The following is a 15,427-nucleotide window of genomic DNA, read 5'->3' on the forward strand; positions in this document are numbered from 1 at the left end:
TATATCTAAGGTTGTTTTGATGGTTCTAGAATAGTTTGACAGTATTTGAGGATGTTTTCGTAGCTCAAGTGGTAGTCTGACTGTATTTGAGGGTGTTATCATGATTCTAGTGGTAGTTTGACAGTATTTGAGGGTGTTATCATGGTTCTTGTGGTAGTCTGACTGTATTTGAGGGTGTTTTCATGCTTCTAATACAGTTTGACCTTACTTGAGGACGTTTTTGTGATTATAATGATAGGTTTAATAATATGTGTGGTTATTTTCACAGTTCTTGTGGTAATTTGACAGTATCTGAGGGTGTTTTTGTGGTAGTTTGGCAGTATTTTAGTGGTTTCAGGCTTTTGATGATAGTTTGTTGGGGTTCAGTGAAAATTATTGTGGTTTTTTAGGGTGTTTTGTGGGTTCTACATATAGTTTGACTGTTTTTAAGGATTTTCATTAGACTTGTTATAGTTTGATGGGGTACAGTGAAAGTTATTAGAGTTTTCATGGTTCCAGTGGCAGTTTGACACACTTGTATAAATTATTGTAGTTTTAACCCTTTCAGTACGGAGACACATTTTTTACCTTGGTTTTTGTGTATGATTAAACGATTTTATTTGCATTAGGAAGGTTCTATGGAGGCCAGAAGATTAATGGCCAGAGTCTTTACTATCTTAATCCCCACATAAGTTTCTAAAGCAGTGTAAAATCGCCTAATTGTAAACAGAATGAGTATGGAAACGAGGCGCGGTATTGAAAGAGTTAAGGATGTTTTTTTTATGCTTCTAGTGGTAGTTTGAGAGTGTCTAATGAGTTACTGATGCTTTTCATGGTGTTTTAATACTTGTAGTGGTAATCTAAAGGGCTTCAAGGAAAGTAATTAGAGTGTTTTCATGGGATTTGTGACAGTTTGATGGGTTCCAGTGTTAGTTATGTTTTGTTGTTGATGTTTTTATGGTTCAAGATGTAATTTGAGTTATTAAGGGATTTCATGGACGTGTGTGCGTTTGACAGGCTCCAGAGAGTCATTGTGGATTTTCGAGGTTGTTTTCATAGTTCTATTGATAGTTTGAAAGGCTCTGATGGAAGTTAGGCTATTAATATATGAGTGTTCCTCTGTAGGTGATGCAGAATCCAACAGTCAAAAACCAGAGTTAACCAGTACTCTCAATCCTTCATCCCTTTCTCTGGTACACTCTGGAACTCCCTGCCTGCTTCTGTATTTCCACCTTCCTATTACTTGACTTCATTTAAGAGGGAGGTGTCAAGACATTTTATCCCTTTCATTTGGCTTTCTCGGACCTGCAAGAGGACCAACAATTAAGTGAGCCTTTTTAAACTCCTTATATTCCCCTTGGCCAGTTTTCCCCTCTTACATAAAAAAAAATATACACATACCTTTTAGAAAACCACCCAGCAGAGGACAAGACACACGAAACCTGTAGGGAGGGTATTTTTTTACTTATCTATATGCAAGAGGGATAATCTGGCCAAGGGCAATATAAACGATTAAACAAAAAAAGTCCCAATTAGATGCCAGTCCCCGAGCAGGTCCGAGAGAGTTAGCTAAAAGAATGGGTTAAATGTCTTCAAAACCTGCCTGGAAGGTGGAAACACAGAAGCAGGCAGGGAGTTCCAGAGTGTACCAGAGAAAGGGATGAAGGATTGAGAGTACTGGTTTAACTATTGCATTAGAGAAATATACATAATGGGATAAATATCTTGAAACCTCCCTTTAAATGAGTTCAGGTCATAGGAAGGTGGAAACACAGAAGCAGGCAGGGAGTTCCATAGTCTGCCAGGGAAGAGATGAAGGATTGAGAGTACTGGTTAACTCTTGCATTAGAGAGATAGGCAGAGTGTGATAAATGTCTTAAAACCTCTTTCTTCAATGAATTCAGGTCATAGGAAGGTGGAAACACAGAAGCAGGCAGGGAGTTTCAGAGTCTGCTAGAGAAAGGATGAATGACTGAGAGTACTGGTTAACTCTTGTATTAGAAAGATATGAATAATGGGATAAATGTCTTAAAATCTCCCTTTTAAATTAATTCAATCACAGGAAGATGGAAATACAGAGGGAGGCAGGGAGCTCCAGACTGTACCAGAGAAAGGGATGAAGGATTGAGATGGTGCTAACATTACTGAGAAGAGAAGGAAGCTTTTTGAAATACGAATTTTAAGCAATCTTTACTTCCTTCCTTCCTCTAAATAATACTAATAATAAATAGATAAACAAATAAGATAAAAAGCAAAGAGTTATGAAAAGGTCAGAGTGCTTTACAACTTCCCATAATCTTCTTATAAAAACTCCGTAATGACTTCCTGTAAAAATAACAAGAGATGAAGAAGCAAGTGGAATAAAAGTAAGTTATAAAAAGGTCACCTAACCTTTTCAAGCTCCGTAATGAGTCAGCGCTAACAACCTGACTACCGACCCCCTCCCAGCAGACAGCAGCGTGATGTTGTTGATGCCTCCTTCAGCCACTCAAGTCTGGTGTTCCGCAGGGCAGTTATTCTTGGCCCTTTGCTTTGTACTGTTCTCACGAGTAAGCAGCCAAAATAAATACTTTAGTCCCTGCTTCCGTTTTCTTTGATATCTACCGTTTTCTAGAATTTCTATTTAATGTGGCTATTTTCAAAGGTCAAGTGTTTCTCCCGCTAAGAATGAAGAAATCTTGTTAATGTGTCACTAGAATCTTGTAGACATTCTTAAACAGTCATCTCGCCTCACATTCATTATTTTCAAAGGTCACAGAGATGAGTCGGGCGCTCAAGGGTGCTTCTCCTTAGAATGTGAAAATATTGTTAAACTATTGCAGGAACCACAAAAACATACTTGAAAACAATTATCAATTCACTAGGACTGTTTTGCTAGACCACAGAGATGATTAGCCAGGTTTTCAAGAGTATTTCTCCTGTTAATAATGAAGAAATCTTGTTAGCCCCTTCAGTACCACGACGCGTTTCCATATTCATTCTGCTTACTATTTGGTGATTTTATACAGCTTCAGAAACTTATGTGGAAGATTAAAATTGTGAAGACTGTGGTCATCAATCTTCTGACCTACATACACCCTTCCTAATGTCAATAAAATGGTTTAATCGCACACAAATCTTAAGGTAAAAATATGTCCCAGTACTGAAGGGGTTATTCTGTCACTAGAACAACAAAAACACTCTTAAAAACCTGTATTACTTCACCACAACTGTTGTCAAGGACTAAAGATGACTCCCAGGTTTTCAAAAGTGTTTTTCCTGGTAGTAATGTACAAATCTTCTTAATCTGTCACTAGAAACACAAAAGAAAACTTTGAAAATCACGCAACTCCAACTAGATCCTTTTTTGAGAACAGTGCAAGGGTAAATGTTTCAGAATACGAGTAAAGGATCAAGTGTCGTTCATGATTCCCAGCCGATGGTAGAGCGCTATATTTAGATACGCATCTCTCTCTCTCTCTCTCTCTCTCTCTCTCTCTCTCTCTCTCTCTCTCTCTCTCTCTCTCTCTCTCTCTCTCTCTCTCCGCGACCATCTTCAAAGACCAGAGAAGATTAGCCGAGTTCTAAAGATTATTTTTCCTATTGATAATGCAGAAAACTTGCCAACATGTCACTAAAATCACAGAAACATCCTTAAAAACCCGTGTCACTTCAACTAGAGCCCCTTGAAAAGAGTGACGGTGCAGCGCGGAGGTGTTTCAGAATTTGGGCGTTGGTGTATACAAGGCTGTACTCACTAACCAACACACCTTTTCACAGTGGAATCTCAAAGCACTTTTTTTTTTCAGGTGGTTTATATACAAATTTTTTTTTTAGCATTATTTGGTTTGCCATGTATCTATTTTCTGGGACAAGTTATATAGTCTCGCCTACGCCCCACCGCCTCCTGGGACTGCTGTAGAAGGATGCTGTTGAGGAAAGACATAGGACCGTATCACAAAACACTTCTGCACCGCATTTTTACTACTTTCAAAAGGCTCTAGTTGAAGTTGCACGGGTTTTTAAGGATATTTTTTAAGACTAGTGATAGGCTAACACTATTTCTGCATTATAAACGGGTGAAACACTCTCGAGAACTAACCTAATAATCTCTGTGGTCTTTGAAAGTAGCTATGGTGAAGTGACACTGGATTTTAATGTGTCTTTATGATTCTAGCGACAGATTAACACTATTTCTGCCATTTAAACAGGTGAAACATTCTCAAAAACCTCTGTGGCCTTTGAAAAATAGTCCTGATAAACTGACACGGATTTTTTAAGGTTTAATTATGGTACCAGTAACAAATAAAAAACAAATTTTCCATATTAACCTCTTCAGTACTGGGACATATTTTTACCTTAAGATTTGTGTACCATTAGACCAATTTATCGACATTAGGAAGGCTCTATGGAGGTCAGAAGATTAATGGCCACAGTCTACACTCTTTTAATCCTCCATTTACATTTCTGAAGGTTTGTGAAATCACCAAATAGTAAGCAGAATGAATGAATGGAGAGGCATCATGGTACTGAAGGGGTTAACAGGAGAAGTACTCTTGAGAACTCGTCCAGTCACCTCTGTGGGCTTCAAAGACAGTGTTGGTGAGAGAGCAGAGCGTTTCTGAATAATGCAGATAGAACAGATGATGAGGTGGTCACGATATGTTATTATTGTCTTGCCTCCCTCACTGACTCACTCTGACTCACTCACTGACTCACTCATTCACTCTAACTACCGAGGCGGACATGAGGCAAGAGAGAGAGAGATAGGGGTCTGGGGGGAGGGGCACAAGGACACACAAAGCTAGTAGATGAATGCACTGAATAAGCAAGAGAGAGACAGAGACAGAGACAGAGACAGAGACAGAGACAGATAAACAAAACTTCAAGCAACTCTTAAGGGAATGAGCTTAACTAGTACATATCTCTTCTTAAAACGAATCATTACAACTGAGTACTGAAAGAGGAGAAGGAGGAGGAGGAAGAGGAAGAGGAAGAGGAAGAGGAGGAGGAGGAGGAGGAGGAGGAGGAGGAGGAGGAGGTGAGGCTGACTGGGGAAGGACAGAGGAAGGGAGGGAGGGAGGGAGGGAGTTATTAAGGAGTTTTATAGGAACCGTGGTGGCGGAGGCAGGTCAGTGTGGTGAGGGTGGTGGTGAAGGCAGGATGGCAGTGGTGGTGAGGGTATTGCCGGTGGTGCCCTTAGCTCTCCTGGCTCTGTCCTGCATCGTCTCTGGCTCCACAGCACAGCACGGTAAGCCAGCTGGAGTAAGGAAGATGGAGGAAGAAGTAGGAGAGAAGGAAATAACGAAGATAAGTAGGGAAGAGGAGAAGTAAGCAGGGGAAATAAGAGGAGAGAACGGAAAATTAAGCAAAGAAGAGAAGGAAGTAGAATAGAACAAGAAGTAGGAGAGGGGGGAAAAGGAAATAACAAAGATAAGTAAGGAAGAAGAGAAGTAGGAGAGGAGAGATAAGGAGGAAGGAACGAGAGAGTAAGCAGAGAAGAGGAAAAAGAAGCAGAAAGAAACGAGAAACAAGCAGGAGAGGAGGAGAAGTAAGATGAAAAGAATAAAGAGAGGAAAAGAAGTTAAGAAATGAAAAAAAAAGTAACCAGAGAGAACCAGAAGTAAAAAAAAAAAGAAAAAAGAAGAAAAGTGATCAAGATTTCTACATACTATTAAAAACACCAATTTAATACATCACCTCAATTAGTTAGCGTGGAAAGTAACATCATGAGAACAGAATCAGGAAACGACTAGAGAAACAGGATAACACTAGACTCACATTTAATACAACTAGATTTGAAAAAAGGAAAGGAGAAATTTGACTACCAGAAAGAGAGGCAGATGAATGAAAGGTACTAGCAAGGAAAGTAACAGCAAGAGTGACGAGAACAGTCAGGAAACAACTGGAGTAACAGATTCACTTGATGGAGATAGATTAAAAAAAGGAGAGGAGAGACCTGACTTAAAAAACAGAAGCAGAGGAATGGGATGTAGTGGCAAGGAAAGTAACAGCAAGAGTGACGAGAACAGTCAGGAAACAACTAGAGTAACAGGTTCTCTTGATTGAGCTAGATTTGGAAAGGGAAAGGAGATAATTCACCAACAAAAAGGGTGAGAGGACAGGAATGGACTCAGTAATCAGGCGGTGAGTGGGGAGTCAGGCGAGGAAAGGGAAGAGGTTACCTACTACAGTGGTCTTACACGTATGTATGGGGATAAGTGAAAATAGGCTGTTTTCTAAAGGGACTGCCACGTGTAGATCTAATGGCATGCTGCACCCACCATTATGTGTGTGTGTGTGTGTGTGTGTGTGTGTGTGTGTGGGTGGGTGGGTGGAGAGAGAGAGAGAGAGAGAGAGAGAGAGAGAGGCGGATGAATGAATTAAGAGCAAAATAGAGACTAGTTGCCTCCCACACAAGATAAAAAAATAACAATAGTGCTAGAAATAATAATAATGATAATAATAATAGTAATAATAATAATAATAATAATAATAATAATAATAATGATAATAATAATAATAATAATAACAGAGTAAATCAAAATTCGTCACTTTAATGCAGTTTATTTCTACCACACAGTCACCAATCACCAGTCACCAGTCATTAGTCACCAGTCACCAGTCATTAGTCATCATTAGTCACCAGTCACTAGTCACCAGTCACCAGTCACCAGTCACCAATCACCAGTCACCAGTCACCAGTCACCAGTCACTAGTCATCAGTCACCAGTCACTAGTCACCAGTCACCAAACACCAGTCATCAGTCATTAGTCATCAATCACCAATCACCAGTCACCAGTCACCAGTCATTAGTCTCCAGTCACCAATCACCAGTCACTAGTCATCAGTCACCAAACACCAGTCATCAGTCACCAGTCACCAGTCACTAGTCACCAGTCACCAGTCACCAGTCATTAGTCATCAGTCAGTCATTAGTCACCAATCACCAGGCACCAGTCACCAGTCACCAGTCACCAATTATCAGTCATCAGTCACCAGTCATCAATCATTAGTCACCAGTCATCAGTCATTAGTCACCAGTCAACAGTCACCAGTCAAGGGGTGTCGCGTCACTGACTTTACGAATCAGGGAGTTTAGATATGATACAAGAACTAGTGCAGAAACCCATCAGACTCAGTAGTGGAAGTGGTAGTAGTAGTAGTAGTAGTAGTAGTAGTAGTAGTAGTAGTAGTAGTAGTAGTAGTGGTGGTAGTAGTAGTGGTGGTAATAGTAGTAGTAGTGGTGGTGGTGGTGGTGGTGGTGGTGGTGGTGGTGTAGTGGTGTAGTGGTGGTGGTGCAGCGGTGGTGGTGGTAGTAGTAGTGGTGTGGTAGCAGCGCAGCAGTGGTGCAGTAGTGGTGGTGGCAGTGGCAGTAGTAATAGTGGTATCAGCAGTGGTAGTAGTAACAGCAGCAGTAGTAGCAGCAGCAGCAGTAGTAGTATAACAGTGGCAGTGGTAGTGGCAGTGGCAGTGGCAGTTGCAGTGGCAGTAGCAGTGGCAGTGGTGGTAGTAGTAGTAGTAGTAGTAGTAGCAGCAGCAGCAGCAGCAGCAGTAGTAGTAATAACAGTAGTAGTAGAAACAGCAGTAATAGTAGTAGCTGTAGTCGTAGCAATAGTAGTAGTAGTAGTGGTAGCAGCAGTAGTAGTGGTCTTGATTCCCCTATTAAAACCACTTATCTATCCTTAACTTCTATGAAGTTAGGTGTTCTGCGGCATCTCCGCCAGTTCTTCTCGCCCCTCCAACTGCTAACTCTGTACAAGGGCCTTATTCGTCCTTGTATGGAGTACTCTTCGCATGTTTTGGAGGGTTTCACTCATACAATTTTATTAGATAGGGTGGAATCAAAACCTTTTTATCAACTCCCCTCCTCTGACTGACTGTCTTCAGCCTCTTTCTCACCGCCGGAATGTTGCATCTCTTTCTATCTTTTATCGCTATTTTCATGATAACTGTTCTACTGATCTTGCTAACTGCATGCCTCCCCTCCTCCTGCGGCCTCGCTGCACAAGGCTTTCTTCTTCCTCTCATCCCTATTCTGTCCAACCCTCTTATACAAGGGTTAACCAGTACTCTCAATCATTCATACCTTTCTCTGGTAAACTCTGGAACTTCCTACCTGCTTCTGTATTTCCATCTTCCTACGACTTGACTTCCGTTTAAGAGGGAGGTGTCAAGACATTTGTTCCTTACTTCTGGCTATGTTTTTTCCTATCTTTAAGGGAACTGGCATTCACGTGGGCCTTTTTGTTTTATCTTTTGTTGCCCTTGGTCAGCTTCCCCTCTTGCGTAAAAAAGACAATAATAAAAAAGTGTCTAATCTATGAATCCTAACTCACCACTAACTCAACTCAACTCTGAGTCCATCCACCTTTCATCCACCTTTCATCCTCCTTTCATCCACCTTTCATCCACCTTTCATCCTCCTTTCATCCACCTTTCATCCACCTTTCATCCTCCTTTCATCCACCTTTCATCTCCCGTTCATCCATCTTCCATCTCCCGTTCATCCATCTTCCATCCATCTTTCATCCACATTTCATCCACCGTTCATGCATCTTTCATTCACCTTTCATCCACCTTTCATCCATCTTTTATCCACTTTTCATGTACCGTTCATCCCTCTTTAATTCACCTTTCATTTATTTTCATCCACCTGCTCCACCTTCCATCCACCTTTCATACACCGTCATCCACCTTTCATCCACCTGGTTCACCTTTCCCTCATCACCAATCGCTCTGGGACACCTTTACTCGTTCCACAGGTACACACGCAATCTTTGAACTGGTGAAAAATAGCGAAATCTGTTCCCTTTATTGCTGACTTTCTTGTGGTTGGTTCTGGCGGTGGTAACTGTTTTGGTGTTGAGAGTGCTAAATGCGAACCTCCTTAAGCTTATACCCATTATTTCTCATCCTATCTTGGTTATCTTTTGTTCTGTCATTATTATTCATTATTCTGTCTTTATCAATTTGTTTTATGATTATCACTCTTTTATCTGTTATTATTCCTTGTCTTAGCTCATTATTTCTTGTTCTATCCTTATTTTTACCTCCATTCTATCATTTTTCGTTCTATCTTATTATTTCTTGTTCAGTTCGTATCACTTTTTTCTATTTCATCATTATTCCTTGTTCTACCTTATTATCTATCTATTTTATCATTATTTATTGTTCTATCCTGCTCTCTCCCTATCGTTCCCTTTCCTATGGTGATTGGTGACCCCGGCGTGACCTCTTCTGTGACCTGGTGTGTCTCCTGCCTCGTGGTGGTGGTGGCAAGGTGGGAGAGTCCGTGGCAGAGAGGTGACCCGTGAACCAATCAGAGGAGGCGAGATAACTCCAGTTCAGCCAATCATAACCAATCAGTCTCGCTCTCCCTTTCTCTCTCAAGTCTTCATGATCGACATGCCACAGAAAATGGAGTCAGGAGTTTGTCTGTCTGTGTGATTCTCTCTCTCTCTCTCTCTCTCTCTCTCTCTGGTTTCTATCTTCTATAATATATCAATCTTTATCATGCATTCTTAGAAATATTAATCTTTATACATAATTAGCATCTATGCATTATTAGGGTATATGTGGTGCTGTATCTTTCAATGTTTATAATTTTTCTTCACATACCTATTAAATCTCTGCTAATTAACCCTAGATTTGAATTAGTATTTGCGTTGTTCGTCTTTGTTTCAGTTTTAGTTGTTGGAAAAAAAAAATTTAACACAAGGGGCAAGAGAAATATAAAAAAAAAAGGCATTTATTTTCCTAACCTAACCTAACCGAACTTAAAGAAACGGGATGAGAGAAAGAAGAAAACAGCTGCACAATTCTTTCTTTCTCTTACTCCTATTCTGTCCATTTCTGTAATGTAAGAGTCAACCATTACTCTCAATCATTCATCCCTTTCCCACAGTACACTCTGGAACTCCCTGCCTGCTTCTGTATTTCCACCTTCTTATGACCTGCACTCATTTAAGAGGGAAGTTTCAAGACATTCACCTCATTCTTTTGGGTAACTCTCTGCCCTGAAACTGGAAATTAATAGGGTCTTTTTTTGTTTACTCGTTTTTATTGCCTGCTTCTGCATTTCCACCTTCCTGTGACTTGAACTCTTAAGGGAGAGGCTTCAAGGCACTATCATATCTATTTATGGGGCCACCGTGGTACAGTGGAACCATGCGTGCTTTGGGGTCCGAGGGGTCTCCAAGCGCACGGGTTGGAATCCTGTCCACGGTCCGAGTGTAGGTTGGGCTTCTTCACTCGGGGCGAGATAGGAGGTACCCCAAAACAGTATCCCCTTCAGCCCATGAGTTGCCGTGAAAAGCCCACATGGTATAAATAAATAAAAAGACAAACAAACTAATGTTTTCTCCAACGCAAAGAAAGTAACAAGAACGAATAGATAAATAGAATACCAAACTAAAGTAACCTAACCTTACATTACTCAATCCAACGTAAACAGAAGGACCAGGAGGACGAAATGAGTACATCTCTTTCTCCTCAGCTCTTGTTACTGCCACAGTGAAGAGACATGACTGTTGCAACTATGAGTCTTCAATTGGGTTAAGTGAGGAAAAGATGTCTTGCGCTTGCTCAAGGCCGGAGAGGAGGAGGGGGAGGAGGAAGAGGAGAAGGAGGAGGAGGAGGAGGAGGAAAAGCTCAAGAATGAAGAGAAGGGAGAGGAGGAGAAAACAAATAAAACACACACAAATGGAAAGAAGGAACATGAGGAGTTAGAGGAGGAGAAATAAGATGAATGGCTCAAGAATTAAGAGAAGGCAGAGGAAAAAAAAATGTAGAGAAGGAACAAGAGGAGGAGTTGGAGAAGGAAGAAAAAAAAAACATAGGAATGGAGAGAAGTACCAGGAGGAGGAGGGGGAGGAGGAGAAAAAGTACAAGGGCGAAGAGGAGGAAGATGAGGAAGAAGACGATGATGAGGAGGAAAAAAAGCTCAAGAAGGGAGTAGAGGAAAAAAGAGGAGGAGGAGAATAAGCACAAAAATGCAGATAAGGAGGAGGAGAAGGAAGAGAAAAAAACACAAAAAGATAGAGGAGGAGAAGGAGGAATTATTATTATTATTATTATGAGGTCAATGAAGGCGACCCACTGGAAAGCATAACTGCATAAACCCAAAGGCCCAGTGGGCGGCACCTCACCGATAAGTGAAAGGAAGTAACAGGAATGAACAACAGAATAGGAAGATTGGTAGAGATCTAAGAGGTAGTGAGTTCAGAGAGAAGAAAGGTATTCACACGTTTTTTAAATGCTTCAATGTTACTAGAATTAACAATCTCGTTGGGAATTGTATTCCAGAGTCTAGCAGATACTGGGATAAAACACCGGGAAAATTGTGAAGTATTACATCGATTCACAGACAAGGAACGGTCATTCATGATCAAGGATTGTCTTGTAGCACGTGCTGGTAGTGAAGGGCAGGCAAATGACAATGCAACGGGTGGTTGGAATTAGACATGATTTTGAAGAAATAGGACAATGATCCAACCAAACGACGATGCCGAAGATTAATCTCAAGATTAGGAAGAAGAAATTTAATCTGGTTGAATGCTCTATCTAAAAGCTTTAAGTGAGACTCTGCTGCAGAGATCCACACAGAGTGACAATATTCAAAATGAGGCAGTATGAAAGAGTAAAAGCAATTTCTTACAATATCATCAGAGGAATATATCCGCCTACATTTGCGTAACAAACCAACTTTACATGAGACTGATGATGCAAGTGAACGCAAGTGCAACTCAAAAGTAAGTTTGGGATCAAGGGTGACTCCGAGTAACTTCAGAGACGAACAATTAGGAATAGGTACTTCGTTGACAACAATATCAGGGTGAACTGGGAAAGGTGTCCTTGATCTGCTAATAACCATACTATGGGATTTACTCGGGTTCAGTTTCATACCCCACCGATCACACCATGACAGAATCCTTGAAACATCTTGAGTGAGTACATTAGCGACTCTCTGCCTATCCTGTGGGGAAGGAATTGTCGCATATATAGTGGTGTCATCAGCATAAGCAACCATATTAGATTCAATCCCACACCACATGTCAGATGTATAAATAATAAAAAGAAGAGGTCCCAGAACACTTCCCTGCGGAACACCGGATACAACTGGACTAAAAGAACTAAGGCAGCCATCAACAGTCACACGCTGCCTTCGACTCGTTAGGAACTCTGACAGAACTTGATGGCTCTATGATTAACACGATCAAATGCAGAACTAAAATCAAGTGAAATTACTCTAGATTCATGACCAGCATCAAGGGCAGCTTGCATGTCGTGCGTTATGCAAACGAGAGCATCAGAAGTACTGAGACCTTTTCTAAAACCAAACTGACTAGATGGCAACAAATTATTAATATCTAAAAAACGATTGAGACGCTTGGCCAGCAGGCGCTCAAAAATCTTAGATAACACCGGGGTTATGGAAATGGGTCTATAGTCACCGGGGTGAATGGAGGATGAAGATCCCTTTGGAATAGGGGTAACATTTGCAGTACGCCAGCATACCGGAAAAGAACCCTTACGAAAAAGAGCTCTAAAAATAACTGCCAATTTTGGAGCGAGAGGAGAAGCAATCTTTTTGTAAAAAAGAGGCAGAAAACCCAAAGGATCACAACCCCCGAATGAGTCTAACTCATTAAGATATCTTAAGATTTCGGAGGATTTAAAGGCAATGGAGTGTAATTTAATGTCCTGGGGACAAGACGGCGGCAGATCAAACTCTTCATCACTTTGTTTCGAGTTAAAAACGGAAGCTAAAAGATTGGCTTTGTCCTTAGAATTATGGCAGATTGAACCGTCAGAAAAAGAGGAAGAAGACAATAGGAATAAGAAAAACAAAATAGAGAGCAAGAAGAAAAATATTGGAAGTAGAAAGAGAAAAATGACAAACATGAACGAGGAGGAAGAGGAGGAGGAGGAGGAAGAGGAGGAGGAGGAGGAGAAAGAGCGGAGGAGGAGAAAGAGGAGGAGGAGGCAATGCAATGAGGAAGGAAGGTCACTGGGAATCATCTCTGTATTAAATGGAATTCCTAGACCAAATTGACTTAACTAATATAAACACAAGAGTTCTGAGGTGTCATGGCGGCGGCGGCAGTGGTGGTGGTGGTGGTGGTGGTGTACATTTAAATTCATGCTTGTTTTCTTTACTTTAATCTTCATTCATTGCTCTTACTACGTCTTTATCTTTATATCTCTCATCTCTCCTCTCCTTCCTTCTAGAATGACCTCAATGACCTTATCTTCCTCCACAGAACCTGCGCCGCCTCAGGGTCCCGCCGTTAGCAGGTCCTCCCGTGGGGGCGCGGTGGAGGGCGTGGCAAGGTGGCTGGAGCAGCAGGACGTGCCGGAGGAGGCGAGGTGGAGGGTGGAGGAGCTGGTGGAGGACCTGCGTGCCGGGGAGGTGGACGAGGAGTATCTGCAGGGCGTCCTTCGCGGCATCCTGCAAGGTGACGATGAGGAGGAGGACGGAGAGGAGGAGGAGGAGGAGGAGGAGGAGATGGAGGAGATGGAACACAGCATCCTTCATGGAGACGACGAGGAAGATGAGTTGGACGAGGCCATTGCGCTAGATCTTCTGGAGAGTGAAGAGGAGGAGGAGGAGGAGGAGGAGGAGGAGGGGGCTAGAGGCGACAGAGCAGAATGAAGAGGAGCTACTTCTTCCCGCAGAAGAGGAAGAAGAAGAACAAGAGGACCTTAGCGCAGATGTGAGTAGCGAGGAGGAGCGTGAAGGCACCCATGGCGAGGATAGGAGCGTGGAGGAGGGTGGAGGCGGCCAAGAGAAGGAGGAGGGCGACGGCGGCGGCGTAGAGGAGGGCCTGGACGAGGCGCTCATCCAGAGGCTGCTGGAGGGCTTCAGCTTCCAGGCGCAGGACTTGGCCAGACCCAAACGCTCCCCGCGCCGCAGCAGCTCGCGCCGCTCCAGCAGCAGGAGCAGCAGCAGCAGGAGCAGCGGTGGCGGCTGGTGGAGGAGATCCACCCCTAGCTCCTCCTCCTCTTCCTCCTCTTCCTCCTCTTCCTCCTCCACCTCCAGATCATCATATCCCAGCACCAGCAGAACCAGCACCCCCTCCACATCCTATTCCCCCTCCTCCTCCTCCTCTTCTTCCTCTGGTGGTGTTCGACCTGTGCCCTCCGGTTACCCTGGAAGTACCCAGCCTGTCGGGGGCTACCCTGGGACAACTCAACCCGTGGGAGGATATCCAGGAGGCACCAGGCCAGGCTACCCCGGTACCACTCAGCCTGTGGGGGGATACCCTGGGAGTACCAGCCCTGGAAGCTACCCGGGGACTACACAGCCCGTGGGAGGCTACCCAGGAGGTGCCAGACCAGGTTACCCTGGAACAACCCAGCCTGTGGGAGGATACCCTGGAGGTGCAAATCCTGGGGGCTACCCTGGAACAACCCAGCCTGTGGGAGGATACCCTGGAGGTGCAAAGCCTGGGGGCTACCCTGGAACAACACAGCCTGTGGGAGGATACCCTGGAGGTGCAAAGCCTGGGGGCTACCCTGGAACAACACAGCCTGTGGGAGGATACCCTGGGGGCGCCAGGCCAGGCTATCCTGGAACAACACAGCCTGTGGGAGGATACCCTGGAGGTGCAAAGCCTGGGGGCTACCCTGGAACAACACAACCTGTGGGAGGATACCCTGGGGGCGCCAGGCCAGGCTATCCTGGAACAACACAGCCTGTCGGGGGTTACCCGGGGGGTGCCAGGCCAGGTGGTTACCCGGGCACCACTCAGCCAGTAGCAGGTTACCCCGGGGGCGTGCGTCCCTTCGGCAGCTACCCCAACACTAACCAGCCGTACGGGGGCGGCTTCAGCCCAGCGGGTTGGGGCACGCCAGGAGGCGGCTACTCCACTGGGTACCGGCCCTACGGGGGCTACTCCACTGGGTACCGGCCCTACGGGGGCTACTCCACTGGGTACGGGGGTTTTGCCACTGCCACGCGGCCCACATATGGAGCAGCCGGGATAGGCATGATGGGCGGTAGCCGGGGCATCGGGGGCTACCCGATGGGCGGCTACCCCATGCCGGTGAAGAAAAAGAAGAGCAAAAAGCAGAAGGTGAAGGCCCTGGTGGCCGCGGCAGGCACGGCCTATATCATGCACAAGGCCGCCAAGAAGACAAAGTTCCTGTCGCCCATGGGCTTCGGCGGCTATGGAGGATATGGTGGGTATGGCGGCTATGGCGGCTTGGGGAGGGGCTTAGGGGGCGGTATTGGTGGGTTCGGCAGCAAGGCGCTGGTTGGCGGCCTGGCGGGGATGGGGGCCGCCAAGGTGGGCAAGAAGCTGCTGGGGGCGTACATCAAGTTCAAGATCGCCAAGTACGCCCTCAAGTTCGGCGCGGAGGCAGCCAAGGCGTACTTCTTCTACAAGATGGGGCTGGAGCTGGACGAGTACATGATTGGCAAGTTCGTGCACCGCTACCACCACCACCGCGTCAGCGGCGACA

The 15,427-nt window shown here is 44.2% G+C and overlaps 1 protein-coding gene across 1 annotated transcript in view; it reads left to right on the forward strand.

Moving 5' to 3' along the window:
- Positions 1-5,061: 5,061 nt before the first annotated feature.
- Positions 5,062-15,427, forward strand: part of LOC123498129 — a 23,232-nt gene continuing 12,866 nt past the window's right edge. Inside the window, 3 exon segments of the mRNA XM_045245306.1 lie at positions 5,062-5,209; positions 13,225-13,563; positions 13,565-15,427. The exon segment at positions 13,565-15,427 is cut by the window's right edge and continues 81 nt beyond it. Of these exon segments, the coding sequence (XP_045101241.1) occupies positions 5,122-5,209; positions 13,225-13,563; positions 13,565-15,427 (2,290 nt within the window). The 5' untranslated portion in view covers positions 5,062-5,121.

This window comes from Portunus trituberculatus, chromosome 7 (genome assembly GCF_017591435.1).
Source record: "Portunus trituberculatus isolate SZX2019 chromosome 7, ASM1759143v1, whole genome shotgun sequence".
Lineage (NCBI taxonomy): Eukaryota > Metazoa > Arthropoda > Malacostraca > Decapoda > Portunidae > Portunus > Portunus trituberculatus.